The sequence below is a fragment of the Lepisosteus oculatus genome, chromosome 8, assembly GCF_040954835.1.
Source record: "Lepisosteus oculatus isolate fLepOcu1 chromosome 8, fLepOcu1.hap2, whole genome shotgun sequence".
In the NCBI taxonomy this organism is placed as follows: Eukaryota; Metazoa; Chordata; class Actinopteri; order Semionotiformes; family Lepisosteidae; genus Lepisosteus; species Lepisosteus oculatus.
The window spans coordinates 38,434,101-38,461,008 of NC_090703.1; the positions used below are offsets into that span (position 1 = coordinate 38,434,101).

Sequence of the window (26,908 nt, forward strand, 5' to 3'; positions counted from 1 at the left end):
CCTTTTTTCTGACCACCCCATCATCTCATATCGCTGACCACCTAATCTGCGTAACCTTCTTGTTCACAGCTCCCTTGACGCCCCTCAGCAATCATCCACACCAGGTACTTTCCCCTGCAACAGAGCTCGCTGCATCACCTGCAAGTACACATCTAACACCACACTCATTCAAGGCCCCTCAGGACAATTCTGGATCATTCAAATGACATCTTGTACCTCCAGCAACCGTATTTACTGCATCTCTTGCAAAACATGCACAGCTGTTTACTTTGGGGAAACAGGAAGGAGACTGGGAGACCACTTCAGGGAACATTAGGGCTGTGAGGTGAGGATCAAAGATTTCTCTGAGCCCATAGTTTCTCATTTCACCTCTAACAGCCATGATCTCTCCATCTCTCCACCCATCTGCATTCTCAAAGAAGGGTTTCTTAACTCCTATTATAGAAAGACATCTGAAACCAAAATTATCCTGAAACTTGGATCACACCTTCCCCCTTCATTCATCAACAGACTCGTTTCCTTCTAATCCTCTCTATTCATTTGCAGGTTTTGACTTCACCTCTCTCAACTTTGCACCACCAGAGTGCCCACTCTACCTCTCCCCTGCTCCCACCTCCTCTACACTCCCAGCTTTTGTTCTCCTATGCTACATCTGTTGCTGACATCCCTCTCTTTCTCACACCTGAAGAAGGCTTCACAGCTGAAACATTGTTTCTTTTCATCTCTTTTCTGCATGGAATAAACCTTTACTTCTTACTGCATGGTCTATGATTCTATTAAGTTTATTCTGGTTACAAAATCATCTCTTAAACCCTGTACATTGAAATTATATAATAATTTCAAGTGTCAGCTATGGCATCATAAAGCACGTGACAATGATTTCAAGTCCTTTGAAGATACTGCAAATATCATGAATGTTATATAATGTGTTTTATGTGTTATGGAATAGCAGCAAGGGATACAGCAATGACAGAGTTACTTCAAACTGGAAAAGGAATGTTTTCCAAAAAGAGTGACAGTTTCAGATGATGTTGCTGAAAATGAAAACCTGCAGGCCTTTAAGGAGTGGATGTTTTAAGGATGAGTAACAATTGGCATGTTAACCTTTCTGCGACCTCTGTAGTGTATGTTACAAGCTTGCCCTGAGGAAACCATTGATTCCTAGAGGGTTTTTTCCACACCTAAAAATGTTTCATGTTTTTCTTCCTTTAAGCTGATTCTTTTCAGTCAATTACTGTTTCAGTCACCTGAATGAACCCTTCACTTTAGATGATGGAAATTACTGAAAAGGCTTTGATGTTTGTCTTTTATGTATGAAAAAAAATGTGCTGACATCAAAACTGTCTGTAAAGCTCTTGTTGTACAAGGTATAAAAATAGGTATTAAAAATACTTTCACAAAGTATTTTATAGGCAAGAGGGGAGTCTGTTCACCATAGCCGACATGGAGCACCCTCTGAGGTATAGAGCAGCTGTTCATTAAAACTTACAAATGACCCATCAAGTCGATTAGACTTTTTCAGTACATAATTAATTTAAGCATCTTATCTGGCTGTTTCATGAAGAAAGATAGGGTATCCATCTTAACATCATAGCTAGGCAACTTGTTCCATGCTCCTACCACCCTTTACGTAAAGAAGTGCACTTCTCAGATTTAGATGCACTTTCACATTGCTTTTGATGGTGTCTTCTGGTTCACGTGCTGTTGTGGATTCTGAAGACAAGTGGTTCATTGTGTTAATACCTTTGAGGATGACTGATTGGAAACATGTCTCAGTCTAAAAATAAAGTTTAATTTTAGACTGTCCATTAGAATTTTAGGGTATTATGTATCATTTTTTCTGACCAGGCTCACGCGTTATAAGTAAGTTTGTGACCAAAACTGTATGAACCACTTCTTAATCAAACTATATGTATTATCTTTAAAGCCTGCTGCCTGCAATTTGAGAACTTTTTAGTATTATCAAAAGCCTTCTGAAATATACCATTTCGATTACTTGCTGCTGTTTATTCAGATAACCTTTAAAAGTTAAGCAAGACTTAACTTTTCTAAATCACTGATTATTCTTAAAAATCTTATCACATGGGTAGCCACATTAAAATAGACAAAGATGACACTTAACAGTTTCTAGTATACAGAAAATCCAACTTTGACTTTCCTCAGCCTGAGGTACAGTATGCTGCTTCTTTGGCAAATCCCTGTGAGATTCATTTACTAAATCAAGTCATCACCAAAAGTTTACCATCTTTATCTTTTGAGACAATTCTTCACTTTGTATGTTTTTGCATTTCCATTTATTTCAGCTTCCATTGCAACATTCTGTTTTCTCTCTCAGCCCGTTTCACCATTTTCCTGAATTTGATCTCATTACAGGCTAATTCAGCTCTTTATTCATGAAGCAGAATATAAGTAACATACATTATAACTAATATGATCTGACCTATTTTCTATTAATTAGAAACAACAGAAGAGACAACATACTTGTCCCACTCTATTCCCCTTCACCTCAGTCTTATTCTGTTCTAGAATTCTTTCCTGGAATTGGAAACATTTGGGATTCTACCTGTACAGTTTCAAATGAAACCAAAACTTTAAATTAAATTATGATGATAGTTTCCTTGGTTGTTCTCTCATCTCTATTTTTTTCACTCTGTGTTGTTTTTTAGAAAAGTCTAAATCAATGTACCCTCTAGTTAGTGTTCTTACAAACTGGGTAAGAAAGTACTAGACCCATTAAACAGCAGGTAAAGCGGAACACGAAGAATTACCCTGTCGACACTCATATTGACTGGCTCAGAACACACACTTGCATTCTTGTGTTAAAGGATACCAGTAGCCAGTAAAAAGACTTCAGAAGCTTAGGTAGCTTACTGTATGTAGCTTCCTTTGAAATTGAAGAGCAATGCTGAATGAGGATCAGAGATACTGCCTGTGGCAATCTTCCTACCATCATTGATGCCTCTTTCAGTAAAACAGCTGCATACTCAAATTATTTTGAGAAAGAATGAATGCCTCAAACAGGGGGTAATATTAAGTCATGTCAAAGAATGATCAATGCAATTCATGGTTGCTCAATGTAAGTTTTTACTTGGATATACAAAACAAACCTGATATCTATCTTTCAGATACTGATGACACTTGTACGCTGGTATCATGACACCACAGGTTTTTAATGTATTCATTCACACAACAAACAAAAGGCTTCTTTAAATTTGTATTCTTTATTAAATATAGAAAACACCATTTCATTAATGGTTAAAAGCAATGGCAGAAATCTCTCAATTATTGGGGAGTGTGGGAGGGGGGTGGTGGCCAACCCCTGAGATACAAAATAACTTTTTTACCCCCTCCGTTACAAGACAAGTGCCCAGACCCTTTTAGCCCAAAAGTCCCCATTGTAGCTGACAGAACTTGAATATGACCCGCCCCCCAAATCAAACCACAAAGAATCAGCTTATTAAAACTGAAAACAATGTACAAAAATTGAATTGCTCACTCTTCTAAGGTATGTTACAGTTCATTTGGTGCCAAAATCTGAAAATGCAACATTAAAAGGTAAGTACATTGCAAAACAGTAACATTTGTTTTTCCATATTAATATGAAGAGCTTCTGCCAGTGAGGTTCTATGATTTGTTTGCTGCTTTTGTAAAAACTGAAGGTCAGCCTAGCAGCTTTGTAAAAATAGTCTAGTGACTGAATATCGTACTCTTCTCTGGAGGTTATTATCGGAACAAAAAACGCTACCGAGCAGTACAGATTGAATCCAAGTCGAAGTGCAAAACAGTTCTCCAGGCATTTGGGGACCTCAAGGTGCAGACAGTGGAGATTCCCTAGAAGGCGATCCAGTATTGTCCTCAGGTGGAAAGACTGTGAGAGTGCATGCTCGAATGCCTCCAAGAGACTCAGGGAGGTCGAAGACTTTCTGCCACTCGTCCTTCTCTGGATCGTACTTTTGAACAATTTCCACCATGCAGCGGTTGTTCCACGAGTAGCCGCCCACCACGTAGATTTTGTTCTCAAACACCGCCACGCCCACATCACTCTGCCCGCGCAGCATGGCCGCGATAGGAGTCCACTGGTCGAGGGCCGGGGAGTAATACTCACAGCTCAGGACGTCGTCGTAGTCGCTGGTTCCTCGGAAGTGGTTTCCGCCAATGACGTAGAGCCTGTCGCCAACAGTACACATACAGTGAAGTCCTCTCACTGTGGTCATGGGAGCCTTCTGTGTCCATTTGTCTGTGTCGGGGTCGAAGCACATGAGCTCTTTTTGGAAAGTGTCATGAGTGATTCCTCCTGTAGGGAAGATGCAACGAATTATCAAGAGTGCCTTGCATATAAAATACTTTTTTTTTTAAAGGAAAGACTGTTTAGATTGAAAGTCACTACTGGATATACATTCAATCTTTTATAACATGCATTCGAGTGATATACACATTGTACAGACGTGTAAATATTAAAACACACAAGACACTGGATGGCTCAATACTCAAACCAAAAGGGGAACCATTTCATTGTTTTAAAATACATTGGCTGTATATAATGTCAGTTGCGTTCACAACCACAACCGAGAACACAAATACAACACTGAGGAGTAGTTTTTTTAAAAAAATAATCACTTTAAACTGACTGACAGAGGAGCACTGTTCACATGATTACATTTTTTGTAACCATGTAAAGTAAAACCATACTACTGTATGAGTGTGTGCTGAGTTTATACGCATTTGTAAAAATACACATATTGTGCTGCAATTCCAGGTTCCACTTCCCGCTGTATTATATGAAAAAGAAACAACTAACAAGCTTACTGAAGAATTTCATTATTAAGGAAGATAACATTATTCTTTAGACTTGGGGACTTGATTCAAAGCTTTAAGAAAACACTTAATTGCATAGATCTCTAACATTTAATGTTAGTGGATTTCAGACTAACATGCCATGTACAAATACTATTAGAACACTTTAACTACCTCACAAAAAGTCTAGTTAATGGCAATTTTTAAGTGAAGTACATACTGTACAAAATAACTGACAATCAAAATTTGTATATTGATGTGAAGAACTTCATGCCTGAAGATAACTCAATAGCTAAAACACTATTTTTCCTTTCAGCGATACAGCAGGAATTAACCTCTACTTGTTCCTTCGTAGCTTGCGTGCTGACACAGCTCTATATTCAGTCCCTTCTTGATTAAAGGGTTATACACATTACAACAACCACCTTGGGTGCATAGGTATAGTATTCGCAATGAATAACTGAATTATACTGTGCCTTCTTTTTCAGTGCAACCCAGTCATACACAAAGTGTTTATTTTAAAAGCTGACATTTAGACGAATCCACAAACCTAAGAAAGAAAAAAAGACCACAAGCAAGCAAATAAATCTAAGGTATACTGAGATAAAAGGAGGAAAAGGAAATGGTGAAAGTGAAACAAGGACAAGTCAGGGGGGAATTCTGAAAATAAATATGAATACGTTCCCCAGTGTCTCAGAACCCCCTGCCCAGCTGATCAGTGTTCCCGGGTGTGTGCGAGTCGCAGTGAGGACCTGTCATGCGTGTGTAATGTCTCTGGAATTCCTAGCTGCTGTTCACAAGCTCATTAATTATCCAGAAATAAAACACTCCTTTTTGAATTGGCGTCTGATAGATTTGCTTTGTTGGGGCTATGTAGGATCACTTGACAGATCTATGTATCAAACAGTAACAAAGCCAACCGCACCCATTCTAGATTCAGAATGAATTTTTAAAAAGTAGCTCTTAGTGAATGAATATAATGAATAAAAACCGTGAAACATCCAGAATTGTGAAAAATGGCTTTTATGTTCCTTACAGAAACTGAAAACATGCAATACCGTTCAAAACTGTTAGAGCAAGCTCTTGCATCACAGTTCTGATATTGTCATGCACATGGAGCCTTAAATTCTAGGAAAGGCAAACTGTCTAACTAATTTTACAACTCACATTAAAACAGAAAAGAGCATGAGCAAAAACACATAATGTACAAGAATCTGTAAAACTTGATACACACTGCACTAAACAATTTCTGTGTATTAAATACACATCAAAGGTCAATAAATGGCCAATTTAAAGATCCAATTATTTGCATAGATCTGCATTTTAGCTTGGTTCACTCAAAAGCTACTACATTGGTAATCTATTATTGATATATTTCCATCCACTGATACACATTTCACTTTGCCTGGGGCTTTAAAAAACCCGCAAAATAGTACTACCAATGGGCGGTTACAAAACTGGTGAAATCAGAATTTGACCTAGCGGTTTAGTCAATAAGTGAAATTATTATTCATTGGAATCTGTTGATGGGGAGGGGGAAGTCTGGGGTGATCTACTCGGCTTGCTGCAACCACGACCTTCGCCAGTAAAACGAAGTGAAAATGGATGGATGAACTCCCAAATTGTAAGCAATTTTTCTAGAATACACCCGAGTGGCTGATATAATTAGAGGCACGTGAATACTTTGTTCTCTAGCACAGTTTTGAGAAGAATAAGAATCCAGGTACATTTGGTTAAACAAATATTTATTTAACGTTCAAAAAACAAGTTACTCTTTGTACAGTATTTACAAACAAGGTGTTTCAGAGGCATAACTTTCTGGTTACCCAAAAAACCCCAGACTGCTGCTAAGCATTAAACTCTTAATATGCCTACAGAGGTCACATAAGAGATACAGTAAGCTGCCTTCTAGCTAAATACAATGCATCCTACAGTTAAATCTCTCTCTCTGCACTTCGGATACCACAAAATAAATGGAAGCCTATATCCCTATCCATTAAAATGCACCCTCAGCAGGAAAGACGTTTCTAACTGAGGTATTTTTTACCCAGGAAACCCAAGTTCCCTTTGCCAGCAGCCATATCACCCTGCAACTCACAACTGGCAATCCACTGAAGTAAAGCAGGTGTGAGCCTGGTCAGTACCTGGATGGGAGACCTCCTGGGAAAAACTAAGGTTGTTGCTGGAAGAGGTGTTAGGGCAGCCAGCAGGGGGCGCTCACCCTGTGGCCCAGGTGGGTCCTAATGCCCCAGTATAGTGATGGGGACACTATACTGTAAACAGGTGTCGTCCTTCAGATGAGATGTAAAACCGAGGTCCTGACTCTCTGTGGTCATTAAAAATCCCAGGGCATTTCTCGTAAAGAGTAGGGGTGTAACCCCGGCGTCCTGGCCAAATTTCCCATTGGCCCTTACCAATCATGGTCTCTTAATAATCCCCATCTATGAATTGGCTTCATTACTCTGCTCTCCTCCCAACTGATAGCTGATGTGTGGTGAGCATTCTGGCGCACTATGGCTGCCGTCGCATCACCCAGGTGGATGCTGCACATTGGTGGTGGTGGAGGGGAGTCCCAAATACCTGTAAAGCGCTTATATAGAAAAGCGCTATATAAGGGTAAGCAATTATTCATATTATAAATGCACAGAACAGCAAGCTCTCTCTAACAAAGTTCAAATACTTAGCTCCAGTCAGGTGTGATTTGGATGATCATGGAGTAGGGGCTCTTGCCTGGTACAAGTTTCAAGTTCCAATTCCTCTGGACTCTCGTCTCTCCTCATCTTCTTCCCTGCTTTTGGTCTCTTCCTTCTCCCCTCTCTGTACTCTTAATGTGATCTTTATATTGTGTCTGTACTGCTCCTCAATAATCATTAACCCACAAGTTACCTAGGTATACTTACGTAAACTTTACAATTGCTTCTGCTCAAGGGAACCCCCAGACCTCAACAAACATCCTCTCTGCTTTGAAACTAGAAGTGTTTTCTCTGCCAAGCTTCAAACTTTTAATCTAAAATCTAAGAGACACTTCTTAGTCACCTTAAACTGTAACAATAGTTTATCAACACTACTAAGTTTATCTAAGTTAATGTTTCTAAATCTGGGTTAATCTATCACAGCTCATTGTACTTATATTGCAAAAGTGATATTGTGGCTTAACAAACAAACTACTGACCTGTGAGTGAAAGAAAGTCAATTTGTTTGTTTAATATGAATAACATTTAGATTTGCACTGGCATCTTTTATGTGACAATGAACACTTAATGAAAAGCAGAATTATCTAGAACACCTAAACAACAATACAGGGCCAGAAGGGTACAGTGATCCCCAACTGTCAAACATACATCCTAGCAAATTCTGAGAATTTCATACGTGCTTAATACTCTTCATTTAAGAACGCATCATCCTGCACTGCACTTGACATCAGACAAGATGAGGTATAATAAAAAATGGTAAGCTGAGCTTTTACAAGTCAGAAACAAGATGTTTTCAATGTGTGAAGGAAAACAGTTCTAGGCTCTTCTCAGAGATCATAGCTATATTACCATGTGTCATCAATGAAATAATTTAACCACACTTCCAAGAGGCTTCAGTCATTGATGAAATGCGTAAAGTTGACTATGGCCAAACACAATATTGTATATAGTTCTTGAGGCAAAAGTACTGGGTAACCATAACAGGGGTTTGCTTGTATTCTCTCATGGTCAGAACTCCTACACTGCAGGATTAGACAATGGTGTACTGTTAATGTAGTATCACCACACACACTATTACAACTATACCATCCCCTGATCTAGTGTAGACTAGATGACTAGTCAGGCAAAGTATGCTAAACATTCAACAAGTAAAGAGCCAGTAAACCTGTGTTTTAAGACTTTAATCAGCGAGGATATGAAGACAGGCTTCTTGAATGTGTCACAGATGGTCTAACCACCATACTGTTTTTCAGATCATTAAGAAGTAAACCCTGTCTTTGTTTATAAGCAGGATGTTTTCTATGTGCACCTAGGTATAACCCACTGGCCTTTCAAGCTACACTAGACACTTTGAATTGTTCTTCTCATGGCAATTAAACTGCAGACGAGGACAAAACAAGCTCATCTATTCTGCCAGCAAAATGCTTATTTGAAAAAAGTGTTCTGCAGAAAAGTGATTGTTAATTCTTTTTTGTTTGTGAATATACAGCTGCTAGCTGACTGAATTTGCACAGCTAACTTAATAGAACAAAAGGTGATTTTTAAATTTTATACCTTGAGTTAACCAAACATACCTATCAAGACTGACACATTTTAGAACTGTGTAATAGGCAATTTTTAATATATGATGAAAGGTAAAGAGCAATTAACTTGTGACTTCTTTCAGTCATTTGCTTTAGTTCTACTACAGTATATAATATATTCAAAGCTCTTTAAAGCAAATGAGAACTGAAAATGTCCCCAAGTCAACAGCACAGTTTTCTTATTAAAAAACAGAAGTAGAAATAATAATATTCATAGACAGATGCTCCCAAAATGCACGTTTGCAAACCACATGTAAAGAGGACACCACCATTTATGAGCTGTTATTTGAGGTTTGAGGTTTGAATAAAAAGAAAGCCACTCAGCAACTCTTGGTCATTTCATTGTTAGCATCTCATTGATCCAAAAATCTAATTAAAATAGAGCTGCAATGATCATTTGTATATTCAAATATTCTGATAAAAAATTGATTTGTTTTTAGCCTTCAGTGATTTGCAAAACTTTAAAAATAATTGATGGGAGAGCAGGTCTTAAAAAGGTCTTAAAAGTCAATTAACCACAGAAACAGTGCCCAAAATCAGTTTTTCCCAAAACGATCAATGGCAATGCACGCTGCACTGTCTGCAAATTTGATCTTGCCACATAAGTGCAATATGTATGCTGGAGTGTTTTTGAAAGAAAGCCATCATAGTCTTTTGGGCCCAGAAGCAGCAATCTTGTCTCTTTTAATATAGCACTTTTAGACACTTTTTGCTGACATGCATCATATTCTTGATTTTTGAATGTGGTTATTTTCTCAGAATGCAATTTTCAATTAAAATGGCCTTAAAAAGACAATATTTCTTTATAATGTCCCTTTATCTAATAAGGGTTACAAGCATATTGGATTGTAACCCTGCAGATTTGCTGTTACTACACAGTATTTTTTGCCTCACTGTTTAAATCATTACACCAGGCTTAGGTCCATTATGTATAAGTCAGTTGCATAATTAATTACAAGATGTGCTGTATAAAGGCATAAATAAGGAATTAAAAACTATAATACTAGTAATCCTGGCACTGTGAATATAATCTGAATATACTGATGACATCTGAAGTGTTTACAGTCCTGCTCATTTGCCAGTAATTAGCAGCAGGCGGACTTATCTTAAATGGAGCAGGATGCTCCATGCACACATCCTATAAGGATTTAAATATCTGTGGTACTGACAGGCTCTTGACTGCTCAATCCAATACTCAACCAGCAGGCTCACAGATTTAGAAAGGTCACCAGCTGACAAAAGAACAGTTCAAATATGTTAACTTACAATTTAGGTGATTACCAATTGCACTTTTCTCACACAAACATTGCATAGAATCAAGCCATATTTCTTAAGAAGGCAAGTGGGTTTCTGCTTTGTTTTTTGGTACTTTAGATCATATCAGTGTTCAGTCTGGATAGAAGAATATTTCAGAATAATCAAAACAGTACAAAACACAGGTTGGAAAGCTCAGGTTTACATATTTTAAATTTAAAATGTTGTTAAAAATCACCAAGAGCCTCCTTCAGCTTTGCATCTAGATGTCTTGTACTCCATGCTGAACCACAGACTAATCAGGGCCATCTCTGGGTTTGTCTCAGTGGACATTGACTCAATTTCTGTCATTGGCACAGATGAGGAAATTAAAACCTAAAACATTGCCTATTGAGCTGCTCTCAACCACAACTTTACAACTCAAGGTCAGGATGTCCAGGAGGCTAACCACCATTACACAAGATAATTGTTTGTGCAGTGCACTCCTGCTAAATTTAGTAATGTTTCTGATCTTTTATGGTATTCTAGCAATGAAAATATGTGGCTTTGGGACAGAACAGTTAAGAACACAGAGCTTACTGGGGAATTAGAATATTCCTTTTGTATGTTTTTGTAAATCAATACAGCCTACACTCTCCTGAGGACTGCAGTACAGCAGCTTCATCACCTTATATCCTGATAATGTCATCTCATCTCCATAATTTATGACTAGAAAAGGTCTGCATTATGAGACTTTATAGATTCAGATAAAATCAATTATGTTTATCATTCAAGTACAATTACATGAGTAATAATACTGCAAAGAACATACAGGACTGCTGTTCTCCATCCTTGTGCATTTACAAAGAAGAACAAGGATTAAAAAAAGCTTCAAATGCTGTATCTATTCATCCACATTATGTAACCTGTTAAATCCATTAAAAACATGGAATCTTAGAAGACACTTTACCTGAAATGTACATAAAACCACCGTAAACCGTCCCAGCATGTCCATAATGAGGTTCATTCATTTTCGCAACATATGTCCATTCATTTGTCCTGGGATTGTAGCACTCCACTGTAGCTGTTCAAAGAGGGAAAAAAAACAGTTACTAAGAAGACAAGTGACAATAACTAGAACAGGCAGAACTGGGAATTACAGGCCTTCAAGGGTCCTGTGAGAAAATAAATATTCCATCCTTTTGGATAACTGTAGGCAGTGGCAGGCAGAGAATGAGAACACATATTAGAATGAAAACAAAATATATTACAGATACAGTACCTGATTAATCAATTTCATAATTAAAACTTTAACACTACAAAGTTTCATGAACCGTCTTCTCTTTGTTGAAAAAATTAGATGAAGCCGTTAACGATAAAAGAATGAAGTGGTACTACCAGCACAAGTCTCAGAATTGTAAAAAAAATCCTGATTAATTGATTTTTTACGTTGAACAGTTCAAAATTAAAATTAAAGACTTCCCTTGAGTTAATTCTGTATATTGGTCCAGTTAGAAACTAGGAATGGAAATTGTTTTGTCCAATTTTATAATTAACCATTTTCCACACCTCTGATGCATGTGATTGGGAAATGGGGGTTTAAATAGTTCTCCATGTAATTAATTATTAATTTTAATGTTTGAAAACATATACCAAAAGGTAGAACAAGCAACACCCTCCATCTGTGGTATCCTGTCTGAGTTGATAGACTTTTATCTTTAAAGTGTACGGACAATTTGCGCTAGTGCATCAGGTTGATAGATTTATCTTGGCAGCCATTGGCAAACAATATTTTTTTCTTTGGAAGAAGTCCTTAACCCAGGCTTGTTTTCTCTCAGGGACCTGCTGTGCCATCGTGAAACAAACATGGTAAAATATATTCAGATGTATGTTGTGTCTGGAAGCAGAAGTATTATATAAACGGGTAAGATCCACCGGACTTATACCTTAAAGGCACAGACCTCATCATTTATGCAGAATTCCTGAAGAATTCCTTTCAATTATGCACAAAGAAATAAAGTAATCATCCATGATATGACAGACAGACTGAAGCTCCTAATATGAACTACTGTCCTAATTCTTTACATTTAATTTTGCAAATACCTCTTTGCAAGGTTGTATCATCAAATACACATTCTGGAAGAAAACTCCATTTGTGGTCTCAAAAGGTCAGCCTCTATAACACATTCTCAAAGTATAGATTAAAACATTATTTTAGTTTCTTTCCTGATTTATGATAAGAGGTTTTTTATAACAGTATTATTTTTCATTGAAGTATTAATATCACACACAATAAAAGACCTAATGCTCTCAAAGAGACACTGAAAAGTTCATTCATACATACATTTTTATACTGTACATCTTATTTCTAAAAGGATACTGCACACATTTTTGATACACTGCTTTCCAGATCATTTTCCCTAGATATACAAGTGGCAAATGGTGTGTAGTCCTAAATGTTCTCTTTGTATGTCACCTTGTTAGCTGGATGTCAACTGCTGCTACTGAAACAAAAAAAATACAGCTGATCTCTCAAGCCCTGACTCAGCCCTCCCCACTCCTGTGTCTATGGCAACAAGCAACAGCATTCTTAGGATCACTGAATGCACAGTGCTCAATCTGCAATACTCAGCCGCAGAGGTGAACAACAACATGATTAATATTATCCAGTAGCAATCACAGAGGTTCAAACAACAATCGCCACATTGATCTGGCACCATGATCTGAGCAACAACACCCGGGATTTACAGAAAAGCAAACAATCCAAATAACACTGGCAGGGCCAGCCAGGCAGCTGTGCTGCTTTTGAGTTGTTTTTTTCACTCTGCAAAGGTCACAGACAGCACCAGCAGAAACCGTCTGCACAGAACTACTGACAGGAATTTTTTTTTATTTTATTATTAAGATTGTGCTTTCTGAGAGAGGTTCAGGATAAGAGTAACGGAGGTGTTTAACACAAAAAAAAACCTGAAGAACAGTTACAAGAATTTGAACAGACTTAATTCAATCAGGACTGTGCTAAGGAAACAAAGCAAAAATGTGATTCACCTAATGGGACAGAAAAGGAAACCTTCAAATAGCTATTTTCTTCCATAACTGGAATAAACCACAGGAGAAACAATATTATTGGAATAATACACAGGAGTATTAGTGCATGAAGTGTACCAATTTTACTCCTTCTTTTAAACTGAATCCACAGACTCACAAATCCACAAATTACAGCTGGTACTGGCAGTATAAAGGGAATCTGTGGGGGAAACAAAACATAAATTAAATACTGTTGAAGTCAAATGGAAATGTTTGCGACTCATTACAAGGACATAAGAAACTGAAATATTCCAATGCGAAACTAAGATACAGAGGCGTCTAAACATGGGGGTGGGGGCAGACCAAATGTGTCTCCTAAAAAATCTCCTCAAAGGGTAAATTCAACTAGCTTCCAGAAATGCTTCTTTACCGAGACAAAATATTTAATGCGCAATATAGAAAGTTAGATCACTTCTACTATTTACTGAAGCAACAGACCTTTAATCCACCATAACATCCACCATAACCATAGGGCTATTTTCAGAAAGTAGTCTATGTATAAGTTTTAATAAATACTGTATATCCAAGGTGACTTCTGAATTTATGAAGTGCCATTTTGCAGTCCTTAGAATGTGGTGCAACTATATTTTTCGGTTTTCTGGAGCCTAATTTAAAAACAGGTCATGCTGTGCTTTGTTGGAACCTAGGTTTCTATCAAGATTAAGTTTTATTTGCAGAGGAAGTAAGGAGAAAATACAGGTGAAAAATATGCTATGTCAAATCACTGGGACTTGAGTAAAAACTTTAGCCAGGAACCTGGTAAGATTGTGCTCTACCTAATGAGTCACAAAAGTGCTATTTCAAAGATGAGTGAAACGTCTGACAAATACAGGAGGGCAATTATGCCCTGGAGTCTGTAAACGCATTGATTCTCAAGTGCAATTTCCACTGTGGCGATAGTTTTATGCAAGATGTGAAAGTAAACGTGAAAGACTATGTAATCATTTTAAAGCCAAATGTCTGAAGGGCCTACATGATTTTCACCACAAGAATGCCTTTCACAAAGGGCACTATTTCATCATACAAATAAAGTGAAATGCATCTATTGACTTCTCAGTTTATCTCTTAAGAATACGTTTTGACTTTAAATTTCTAACACTAAAAACATCCCAAGGAAAGGGCATTTGTGAAAAACAAAAAATGGACATAAATATTATTTTCAAAACATTTCGTAAAAAACAGTCTTAAATTTCAAATGGACTATTACTTTTTGGGTGGGGCAAAAATAAAATCCATGCATCTTGTAACTGCTTCATCCAATTCTGGGTCATAGAGGAGCCAGAGAGACCAGTTCTGGAATTTAACCCAGTGCCACAATACAGCAAGGCAGCAATGCTACCCACTGCTCCATTGTGCCACCCACAAAATAATCTATACAAATGTTTATTTTCAGTTTAACTACCAAAGTTAATGTTCCTCTTAACAATAAAGCAAAATGCTAAAATATTTTCTTCTGGTTCACGAGTCATTGAAGTTTGTTTTTCATCTTCTCACAATGCTGTAAAAAAATCAATTACACCCCTTCAATGCTACAGAGGCAATTTATTACATACTGTATCCTAAATGCCAGTTGTTTCTTTAGATGAACATACTGATTAATAATTTTCCTTGCTATCTATGTAAAAAAATTTGATGTCTACTTTACATTTTCATCTCTTAAACAATTGAGAAGCATTAAAAATGCTACTATTACAAACATTTAAATGTGTAGATATTTCTCCTGTGGAAAAAAAATTGGAAAAACTAAATAAAGAAGTGTATTTTATATGAAAGCAATTTGAAGAGGTTTATGGAACATGGCAAAATGCCTTATTTAAAGTCTGTTTTTATCTGTTTTTTATTTTTCTACATCATAATTTTGACAAGAAACAACTTTCATTGACAGCTTTATAGAAAGGAAACCAGACAGATGTGTTGCAGAGCTTCTCAATCACCTAGAATTGAAATCCACCTTAATATCATGTTAGCTTTTCAACTCGTGCCAAATTAATACATGGCATTAACGCGAGGTCCCCATTTGAACATACAAATGAATACACTGCACTTCTCTGGACAGCCCTGCTATAAGCCTTTAACACATACAGCTTTGACAGCAAGAAGGCAAAGAAGTTAACATACATGTTTTCCAAAGGCCAGCCCTCCAATCACTTAATTACTATGCTTCAAATTTACTTTAATGCATCAAAATACATGCCAGTCAACACAGAATATTCAAATCTATAAATCTATTACTAAGAGTTGTATTATCCACCCTGTTTTTCATTGCCTTTGTATTATTGTGTAGATAATAAAAGTTAATGCGATAAAGTATCTACAGTATTTGAAGATGACAGATATTTCGAATTCACATTATCTTTACACAGTAGCACTGCTTGTATGAATCCACTGCACAGCATCAATGCCCCACTACCACGTTTCATGCAAACTGGACTTCTCCACACCTAAACCCAGTCCTGTAATGTACTGTACCAGTCTAAATACACATGCTTTGCATACACATGGATAATTGCGAGGTGACCAACTTTAAATATAAGCAGTGATGCCAAGTGGCTTTGAAAAGCATTCAACTATTTAAAGAACTGTTTCAAGAAAATGTTTTCTGTACAGTTCATCTTAACTGCTGTCCTGTGTTTCCTTTGTGGTAAACATACTGTAGGTTCCGTGCATCGTATGCTTATGTGCAGCTTTGACAGCAAGAAGACAAAGAAATTAATTCACATGCTTTCCAAAGGCTAGCCGTCCAATAGCTTCATCACAATGAGTAAAGGGTATTTGCTTTAAAACAGTAGGCTGAGTGGTTCTTACACACTGTTGTTAAGTTGATCTCACTCCTTTTTTCCTTGTAAGTAATTAGGGCATTAAAAAGCATACATCTTCAACCCCAAGGAACTCATACTGTGAATGCTAAGCTTTACCTAAATTAAGAGGAATCCCATTGCTCCTCATTTTCATTTCTAACCCAGTAGGTGGTGACTTCTTAAAGGTTGTTCCAACAGTAACCCATGATTCACTTTGACACAGTTATGCATACCAATTTAATTTTAAAACAACCCTATTAAAATCATTGGCATTAGAGTGAAGTTATTCCGACACAAAGCTGAAAAGGAAGCATTGTGAATAAGACATAATGTGTATTACAAAGATGTCAAATGAACTACTAACATTCTGATAACTTGCATTATCTATCAGAAATCTCCAATTAATAAACACTTACAGTATACTCTTCATTTGGTTGATCTTCCAATACAGCGGCTACTCTGCTTTGAAGCATAACGTACACTTTTGTTTTGGTGAGATCCTCAATTGTTCCGTAAGTGTCTGGCTTCATCCATAAACTCATTATTAAAATTCAGTTACTTTGCACTCATAATCATGGAAATAATCCAAATTAACAACTTTCAAAAGGAAAAAAGTGTTACTTGCAAAGTGTTTCTCACAATAAAGTTCGAAGCTCTGGTTGTTGATGAGAACTGAAACAAGCTTGCTTTCTTTTGGATAATAAATCATATAACTGGACACCTGGAAAGCACTCTAAGACATCAATAACAGCCACACTGTTTTACATTGACTGTTTTCAGCCTACTGGGTCAATAACCAGAGCATTTTCCTTTATAGATATTTTTTCTCTTCATTCTCATGTTAGACAAAATTCATTGTCAAAACAATTCCGTAATGGTCATTAGAGTTTAAGAAAATGCTCGCAATTAGGTACAAATGTTTTTTTTTGTTTGAATGCAGAGCTTTAAAGCAAATAAGATGCACTAAATAAAACAATCTAATAGCAAGATACATTGCTGCATTCCCCCCTGAGTACAGTTTAATTCCATTTAAGGAGTTTTAAAATAAATATTTTATTATTCCTCTACCTTGCAGCAATATTTACACCAGTTTCACAGAAATCAATTGTGCCAGAAATATTTCCCAACAATGATCCTTCTACCACAAGGGACTCATGGTCTATATACAATAAGTACAAATTCTGCAATATTAATAGGTCAGTTCTCTTATAGTAGTAGAAATTATGCATCCAATGAAAGCACTGCTAACAAAAATGTCATCAGAAAAAACATGCCATTCAAAATCGCAAAATTTCTTTTCCATTCGGTCTGCCATTTTAATCATTATATTTTTTCTCCTTGACCTCCTTTAGAAGTCTGAGTCGTCCACAGCTTGCTCTATTTTGAGTCCATGCTGTAGTTCTCCTCAAGGGGACTCTATTTCGGCTAAACGTCACTTGGAACCAGTCATGTGATGTCCTTGTGTGCCACCAAATCCCTGCTGGCATTATAGCAATGACGAGGGCTGTGTCTGATGACAGTCTGGCAGAAGTCACAAATACAGCCTCTTCCTTTGTTTTGCTGGTCAAAAGACAACTGTTCAGTAGATTGTCTTTTTCCAATTGAAAAGGTAAAACAGGAAATTAAAAGCTGCTAAGCTGGGTTTAAAGTTGTACTGTGTCAGTTTTGAAGCTTTGCTTTCAATGAATCAGAGAGATGGCTAGAATGGTGCACAGCACTTGTCGTTAATGAACTTGGGAAAGCACTAGGTCGGGTTGCAGATGCGTCTGCGTGCTGCACAAAACCCTCTCTCACTTTGTATTTCTTGTTTAAAAAAAAGGCCCACAGACGATAATGACATTCTCAGATATTATGTGGTTGATAGAACATGTATAACATATTAAAGGGGGGAAACATTTATATAAAATCCTGTGATTATTCCCTATGGGAGATTATTCATTTAGCTTTTATGAGATTACATGATATGCTCCTGTTTTCTTCCAGAGAAAACATACATAATATCTGACATTAGCCTCACAAGAATTAATTTTTGGTGGGCCAAATTGTAAAAACCTACGGTGGGATTTAGCCATTACAATGTGGTTAACACCAAAGCCCTGGTAATCAGTATCATTGGAGCTTTACAGACCAAGTAGTCAGGACTCCTGCTTAACATCTCTTCCAAAACACCTCATTCCTACTGCACTGTTCCCCAGCCATCATACTGTGAGGCTTTGCATTGGAAATTCTGTACCATAGGGATAATGGCCACCAATTGGGCCCATGCTGGTCCAATAATACCACTTACAGCAGCAAACTGCTTTTCCTTAGAGGTCTCCCATCCCACCATTAATCAGACCCAACACTGCTTAGCTTCTGGGTTCTGGCGCAATCAGACTAAAGTGGATGAAACCTCAGCAGTGCTTTATCTTCACCAAAGTAAGTTACTTTTATAACTCTGTTCTATGCTAGTGGAAGCTATGAGTATATTATTGATGTTCATTACATACAAACATTATAAATCCTAATAGTGTATAAGAATTTTGCACAATAGTGTAGGCAGGGTTGGAATTAGCTCAGAATTCTACATTGTATTAGAAATAAGGGCAAGAAATAAGTCTTACTATTACTTGTAGGTCACTATGTCAGGGAGACCACTAGAATGACAACTCTATCAAAGAAGAATTTCAGTTGCTCTTTTATGCCAGCCTTTCTGAACCTAATGATAATTCTATTGCATGCAGGTCCAGTTTGTCTGAGCTCAGCTCAGCTTGACCAAACCTGGCAATTAATACGACCACTGCCTCCAAATATATTATTTCTGCTGGTGAGCACTCATAATTAGATGTTACTGAAAGCTAAGAGCCACCTACTACAAATAATTCTCAGGTAAAGTATATTGTTTAAAAAAAATTGATGATGATTTTCTAAGCAAGTGACAAGCAATAATTTTATAACATACAAAGGAATTCTCTTTTGGTTGCTTTGGTTAATTGAGTATAAACTTTTTTGTTGAGCATATATGGACCCCTGTGGACAAAATAATTACCCACAAGTGATTAATTACAAGGTTCTTGATTTGATAAATAAATGGATGCAGCTCAAATTGGAAATTAATGTTTCAAAGGATTTCCTTAATGCTAAAAGATATTCACGCATGGCTCCTGCACTGTCACTTTTGGGTTGAGAGACTTGGAACATGTAAGCACTGAAGAGACGGCGTGAATCAGATCGGAGAAACAAAACTGTTCCCAAAAGGAAGAGGAGAGACGCAAGGAGCTAAGTGTCTGGCCAGCTACATCAGGTGATGGAATAAAAGACTTACCTCAAAACAATATGACCCTTCTTTGAGAAACCTATCCTGATGTAATCCTAATTTAAAAAAAAATGAAAAATGAGGACAGGAATTTTTATGGACAAATTTAAAGCTAACTAAACTCCAATAATACAAGCTCTGATTTATACTGAGTGGTGGGTACTGCCTCAGTGTGGGTGGGCTTATGGAGAGGTTTCTGGTGACTCAGTGTGCCTCCAGCAGCACATGTAAAAGTGATGCAGAGCATAGGGCCTCCACAGATGAGCAGTTGGCCAGAATTAGCCAGCAATCCCTAGCAGGCAAAGGAATGCAGCACCCATTAAAACTGCAGCTGTGCAAGCTTTTTTTAGAAGAAACATTTCAGTTATTGGAAAACAACAGAATTTTGGACTAACTAAACACTTTATGATCTTGACAATGTGCTTTTAACTATGATTATTGAAATATAATGGAATAATTAGTTATGCTGCTGTTAAATATATGGTTTTAAAATAATAATGACACAGTATATATCTTAAGTTTGAACAACCATCTGAGGGAAATGTTTCCCATGTAAAATGCTCCACTTTAAGCAACTAACAAATCTCAAACCTTAAGAAAACTACAACCAATAGCCCTGGTATTGAATGGTAGCTGCATCAAAGGTCATTTACAGAACTTACAGAAAAGACTACAAACCCAAAACGAAAATTGTCAGAGCACTGGGAGACCCTACAGGCAGCATTTATAATTGCTAGCACAATCGTGCTAACACCTTTTGAAAAAACTGAATTTCAGTTTGACCGTCAAGTTAAGAAACGAAAGGCTGCAAAAGTCAATCAAAAAGAAATAAAAGGGAGAATTCATGAGTGTTTTGTGTAATGCAAGACTCCACATCATCTTAAAGTTAGACAGAGGTTGTGTGACAATGTCAAGTATACTGTGCTCTCACTACAGGACTTCTGAAGTGCAGAGACTGTGATGTCCTTGGATTTAGATTCCACATAAACAAAGGCACAGATAGCAACAAACAGAACATATGAACAACAGTGTGATCTGCTCTCCCCACACCAGGATATATTCCTTTCAATATCTTCTGCTGAGGGGAAACCGTATTTAATCCTTTCTTAATTTAAATCCTTTCTTAATTCATCCCTTTCAACATTTCTCAACTATAAAAAGCATTCACCCATTATATGTAAAATTTTAGCCAATACATGTGAATTTGTTATATTTGTTTAACACGGATGATTATTTTATTCAAATCTTTACTATTGTCATTGAATGAGGTAACTGGTCACCAGCACCTAACTGTCTTTTCCAATTCCTATTTTCCTTCAAGCCTATCTTCTTGCATGGGAATGTATATTTATATGTTTACAAGCATATAGATCTGCTTAGATAAACATTGACTTAGCAGAACACCAGAGGATACACCACAAGGTTAATCTACAACACCCTATGGGAATGTCAGATAGGATTTCTGCTGTCTTGATGGTGTACTGTGTGTTAATTTATGTGCACCAGTGTTCATGGGTTTAGACTTCTTGCACTGTTCCTTCTCTTTTCACTCAATTTTTTTATTGATTCAAAAGCAATTCTAGAGTGATTTTTAGTTTGTTGTACAAAAGCAACCTTTTATCTTTAGAAAAGTATAGAGAGGAAAGAAAAATATAAATAACCATGAAGACATGATTTCTAAATGTATAACTACTACAACATTACATATTAGCTGCTCGTGTATAATTTTAACTTGAGGCATTGATAACATTTGGGACGATTCTGAACACTGTAAATTAAAGACTGCCAAATGATGAGCTTGGTATTTTCTCAAACTAATCTAAATTATGAACTGTAAAAGTTGTTATAATAGTACAAAACACTATTGAGTAATTTGATGATGTATTCAGTATGTTCAGTATTGAGTATTGAGTGTATTGAGTAAATTGATGATGCTCATAAAATATAAACTTCAAACATCACAAAGCAGTTAAAATGTCCGCTCATGTATTATATATATGGATTTGTAGACAGAATTCCAATTGTCAAATTCTAATGCAAGCATTTGTTTTCTAACAAGCTCTGGGGTTTTTCAGGAAAAAAAACAGAAAACATAAGCATTGAGCTATAATCATTTTCCTTTATGTTTGTCTGTTTTGTGGTTTCTTACTTTTTAGGCACTTCTTTTAAAAGGAAATCTGCAAATACAGTTTTGTACCAAAGAAATGTGACCATCTTTTCCAAAACTCAATTACACATTGAGAATAATATGGCTGATATCACACATCTGTATAACATTTGAGAATAATCCCACATTTAAGTGCCATTTTGCAAGGGAAAAAAAATCCTGACCTGAGCATGACTCAGAAGGAAACCTCGCAACATTGATACATTATTCATTATGTATGAACGCAAACAATAAATGGACAAAAAAAAAAACAAGCTTGGTAATTTTACAATTACAAGACATACCTAACTCCCCTGCTGCGTTTCTACCTCCCACTGCATAGAGATGTCCTTTGAGGGCACTTAGGTGGAAGAAAGTGCGCTTTTCGTTGAGAGAGGCCACCTGCATCCACTTGTTGTAGCGGGGGTCGTATCTGAAAACGGTGTCCACGGCTGTCTTTCCTTTCGTGTCGTAATTGCTCTGTCCGCCCACTACGTACAGGAAGTTGCCGATCACCGCAATGCCGTGCTGGTAGCGGGGAGCGTCCATAGAAGCCAGAGCCTTCCATTCGTGCGCTTTTTCGTCATACAGTCGCAGCTCCTTACTCACGACCAGCTGCTGCCGTAACACCCCGCCCAACGTCACCAGGTGCGTGCTGTCTGATCGGATAGCAGTCCTTTCTGACTGCATCACTGGCTGCATGAAGGGCATCATTTGGTAATTGCTGGCCTCGAGTAACAGGTTCACGCAGATGTTGTCCGTCCTCATGAAATCCACGGTCTGTACGTGGTTGATGAGCTCCTGAGGGCTCATGAGGGGAAAACGGATGTTCTTCATTAATTTGGATGCATACTCCATCCTGTTCTCCTCGTACCGAAGCCAGCGGCAGGCAGCCTTGAAGAGGTCAAGTTCACTGCAGTGCTTCAGGCTGTTGCTAGAGAGCACAAAGGCCAGCCGGTCAAATGGGAGCTTGACAAACTCGCCAGTGCTCAGCAACGAGGGAAAGTTCTTCAAGATAAAATTGTTAACATATTTGTCCACTTCTGTAAGGTTATAGGCATTTGCGATGCGCCCTACTTCCACGCAGTTTTCCAGTGAAACCTATACAGAAATTCACGGAAAAAAAAACAGTAAGTTGTGGGTTTCACACACATGAAAGCTGTAAGATTACATCTTTGGTGAAGTTTTCTGTTTTCCCATCTCATCTAACTGCACCCATTTACACATCAGGGCCAGAGCACCTCAAATGTTCAGAAAGCTAACAAAATACAGTAAAGTCATGGAATAAATTGACAAAACCAATATGAGAGCATTCATTCTGAGTTAAAGGTTTCATCATGGTTTGTAAAAAAATATGTGATATGACTTTTTATATACATAAATAAAAAAATGAATGGAAATATTTCAGGAAAAGAGGGATGCTTTCCTTAAAATGTTAAACCTTGTGATAATAAAAATCTTTCTAGTCCTCTGAAATGGATGAAAGCAAATGACTGAGGATTCATCTCAAGAAAATGGAAATGAGTTTCATCAGAGTACTCCACACGCCCCAGGAAAGAGATACAGTTTATGTGTGATAAGAATTTCAGGAGGTTTCACAATGAACTATAACTCCACATTAAAATGGACAAGGAGATTTTAACTTTGTGTCTTTCAAGCAGTAAAAAAGGGACTACAGATAAAGGACAAGCAATAATAATTTTACTGTCAATTCAAGTAATAACCTTGATGAAAAAAAAAGTTATTTGGCCTAATTCTTGCACTTTACAAGTGGTTCATTTTGAACAAATAATACTACTGAAATATATGCAGAGGCTTTTTTTCACAAAATGCATCAACATCTAATAAATATATAAGTAATAGGTTTATTCCATGCTGAAAAAAAAAGAAAGAGAACACGTTTCGGCCATAGAGCCTTCAGTGGGCTTTATCGTCGTACAGTCGCAGCTCCTTACTCACGACCAGCTGCTGCTTTAACACCCCGCCCAACGTCACCAGGTGCGTGCTGTCTGATCGGATAGCAGTCCTTTCTGACTGCATCACTGGCTGCATGAAGGGTATCATTTGGTAATTGCTGGCTTCGAGTAACAGGTTCACGCAGATGTTGTCCGTCCTCAGAAGGCTCCACGACCGAAACGTTGTGTTCTCTTTCTTCTTTTTTTCAGCATGGAATAAACCTATTACTTGTTCCTTTGCAGCCTACGCATGCTGACGCAGCTACCCACCTGAAATAAATACATATTCTGGTAGAATACAGGAATTTAAAATTATTATTATTATTAATTTAAAATGGACTTATAAAATATCCACCCAAGGACAGTTCATGAAACGAATGTTCTGTTTTTGTGTGTGAGGATGCATATTTCAGGAACAGTAGTAAGAAAATGAAATTTACTTGATATTAGGATTACAACTGTCACATTCCAGCAGGTATCAAGCTGAATCAACTACTCTTAGTAACAGGAAATACCTTCCTTTTCTTGTCTACAGGCAGCAACTGATGCCAATTATGAATATTTAATTGGGCCTGGGTTTGCTTTTCTTTTAGTATGGTTCCCGAAGATGAACATGTGACAATAAAAAGAAATTAATCACACTTCGTGCAGCATTTTAGAAAGTCTCTTTAACACCTCAGTACAGTCCATATGTACAGTACATTCAGGAGAAGATTCTCTCTAAGTTTTTTTTTCCCCCACCCATCTGAAATGCAGGAGTATTTTGTTGTCACACAAAAATACTGTATGCAAAGCTAATGTGTAGCAGCTACTTTTAATGGTTACTTTTAATCAGCAGCAGTGCTTCTTCTTTGCTGGGCACATGTGCATCTTAAACTAAAGCATCAATGTTTTCCTGTTCTGTTCAACAGATTTTCAAATCAGTAAGACAGATTTCAGCTGATGCAAGGAGCAAGAAGACTTAAACTGAAAAAAACTTTCAGTGACAAACTCAAGGGGCAGGCCAGGAGCCGCATCCTGACCTATTTTGCAGGGAAGCCTTTGAGCCTCAGAGGTAGGAGCCCCTGTAGCTTTATGACAATTGCTTATAACAGCCAATACACAGAACAGCCTAGTCAAAATAAACTGCTCATTAGATTCAAGATGAATGTCAGGTCTGATCTGGTCACCATGCATTCAAGTTCTCTCAAATATCTAGTATGCAATTCACATTTATCTGAAAGAGCGATTATAATATGACTTAAGGAATATGGAATAAGAGGCAGCTCGAGAACTACAGCTTAATACGTTTTTCATCACATTAAAGGATATTTGAATGCTTCTTTCTAACGCATCCTGAACACAAGGGAAAAAAGGCCTTTTTTATCCAGAGGAAGGGAACAGATTTAAACAGGCAGATGAATACAGTATATGCATATATATGTGTAGAAGCACTGCAGTACAACTCACCTCCTAAAGCTACCAACTCCAGTCCAGAATTACCCAATAATAAATCTGATTAACCTCCTTATCAATAAATGTTCAATAGCCATGCAGCACAACAGATCTAAAAGGTAGTCCAAAAAGCCTAGCAAATAGATATAGAAGGGATACTGTTTGTTTGCATGCTAATGTGCAAACATACCGAACCAATGACAGCCTTAGAAATATTGACATATGTTCAAAAAGAAATGTAAGGAATCTACTGTATAGGCTCATTACCAGATGCATTAGATTTCAATCTTTCTACTTTGATTGCCATAAACTAATGCTTAGAAAAGTTCAAATACTATTGAATAGAAGGAATTTTGCATCTGAAGGGTAGTTTGTACAAGAGCCTCAAGCTTGTTAAATCTTGAATACATCAACATGTTATGAGTGTGCTTCCCTGTATAAGACATAAATAAAAACTGAGGCAGCACTCATCAACATTAACTAGATTAAGACCAAATACTACATTCTGTTTTGTACTAAACACTGATTGAAAGGAAGAGGCTTTAGATGATGACAAGAAAAGAGTCTTACCCCAGATATAAGAAACACTTTGCAGAAGTCTAGGACAGGAATGATCTGCAGAAAACTTGCAGCTTCAAGTGTATCCTGCAGATTCTCCATGTTAAGAGAGAGCTTTGCTGTGTAAATGAAGTCGATGATCTTTTTGAGGCCTATTCGGTTAACACCATGAAGTTTGATGCACATTAAATCTTGTTCCTTCATTCCACCTAGGAGATACAAGGAAAAAGAGGATACATTTAATGGTCCGTTATTCTGTTCTTCATTTGTTTTGTACAGTATTTATTGGCTACATGAATAATTAACTAAACTTTTAAAAACCTGATGAATTACAATTTCAAAATAAGTTAAAATTTAATATTTTAAGGGTTACGTGCACACAACACAAATGAAATGGGTTTCTGTGATCAAGATCACACAATTTGCAGAAGAGGCTGTGAAAGGCTGGGCTGAATCCTCTTCACTGTGAAAAATACATTAAAGGTGAAAGCAGCAAGGGAATGAAGGGTTAAAGATCTTGCCAAAACAATATTGTTTAACAATATTCTCTGAAGCTACTGTATGGTATAAAAACTCAGAAAATCAAACTAGATATCCAACAAAAACATGTTCTTTTTCTAGTGACTTTTTTCTTGGCAATAAAATGTCAGGATAAGCATTAACAGGAGGCATCAAATAGTTTAAATAAATTCAATTTCTGATTCGCTATGCTTGAGAACAGACAACACAAGGGTAGTATTTTTTTGTGAGGTCTTCTGTTGAAATCCATCCTTGGATAGAAGAGACTAGTCTCCTTCCAGTAGAATGGTTCTGTAAGTCAAATGCTCAATGTGGTGTCTTAGTCCCAAACAGACAAGATCTCCAGTAGGGTTATTCCTATATCTTTGCCTGACCTGGTAAAAATTATTAGAAAGGGCTTAAAGCTTGGATCTACTGCTCTCCTCCAAGAAGACTATTTTGGTGTAGTAGCAAGATGTGTGTGTGGTCAGGACCTGAGGACTTCCTGGGTCTCACACCAGACCCTCACTGAATTCCTTTACCTAAAACATAACAATGAATGCAATTCATGTGTAGCCTATATTTTTATTTTTAAAATTTTAAAGGCTTTTAGAATTAGATATGTTTTCAAATATTTTTGAAATTGAGCACCATTTTTTTCCCCAATGTCATGTACAACATCCTGAAATTCAGCATAAAGCATTTCTTTCTTTGCCAATAAGAAGTTAAAAATTGATCCATTAGTATACATCACATGAAGTCTGATGGGAAAATCTTTAACACATTCCTTACACATTGCTTGCTGAATATCCAAATATGTGCATTGGGTCTTCC

The 26,908-nt window shown here is 37.1% G+C and overlaps 1 protein-coding gene across 18 annotated transcripts in view; it reads right to left on the reverse strand.

Moving 5' to 3' along the window:
* Nucleotides 1-3,202: 3,202 nt before the first annotated feature.
* klhl13 (kelch-like family member 13) overlaps nt 3,203-26,908 on the reverse strand; it is a 116,896-nt gene continuing 93,190 nt past the window's right edge. For all 18 annotated transcript variants that reach the window (XM_069193445.1, XM_069193444.1, XM_069193441.1 and 15 more), the window contains 4 exons: nt 25,589-25,785; nt 21,935-22,730; nt 11,274-11,387; nt 3,203-4,294 (listed from right to left, as the gene is read on the reverse strand). In XM_069193445.1, the coding sequence (XP_069049546.1) occupies nt 3,807-4,294; nt 11,274-11,387; nt 21,935-22,730; nt 25,589-25,785 (1,595 nt within the window). In that variant the 3' untranslated portion in view covers nt 3,203-3,806. The remainder of the gene's footprint in view (nt 4,295-11,273; nt 11,388-21,934; nt 22,731-25,588; nt 25,786-26,908) is intronic.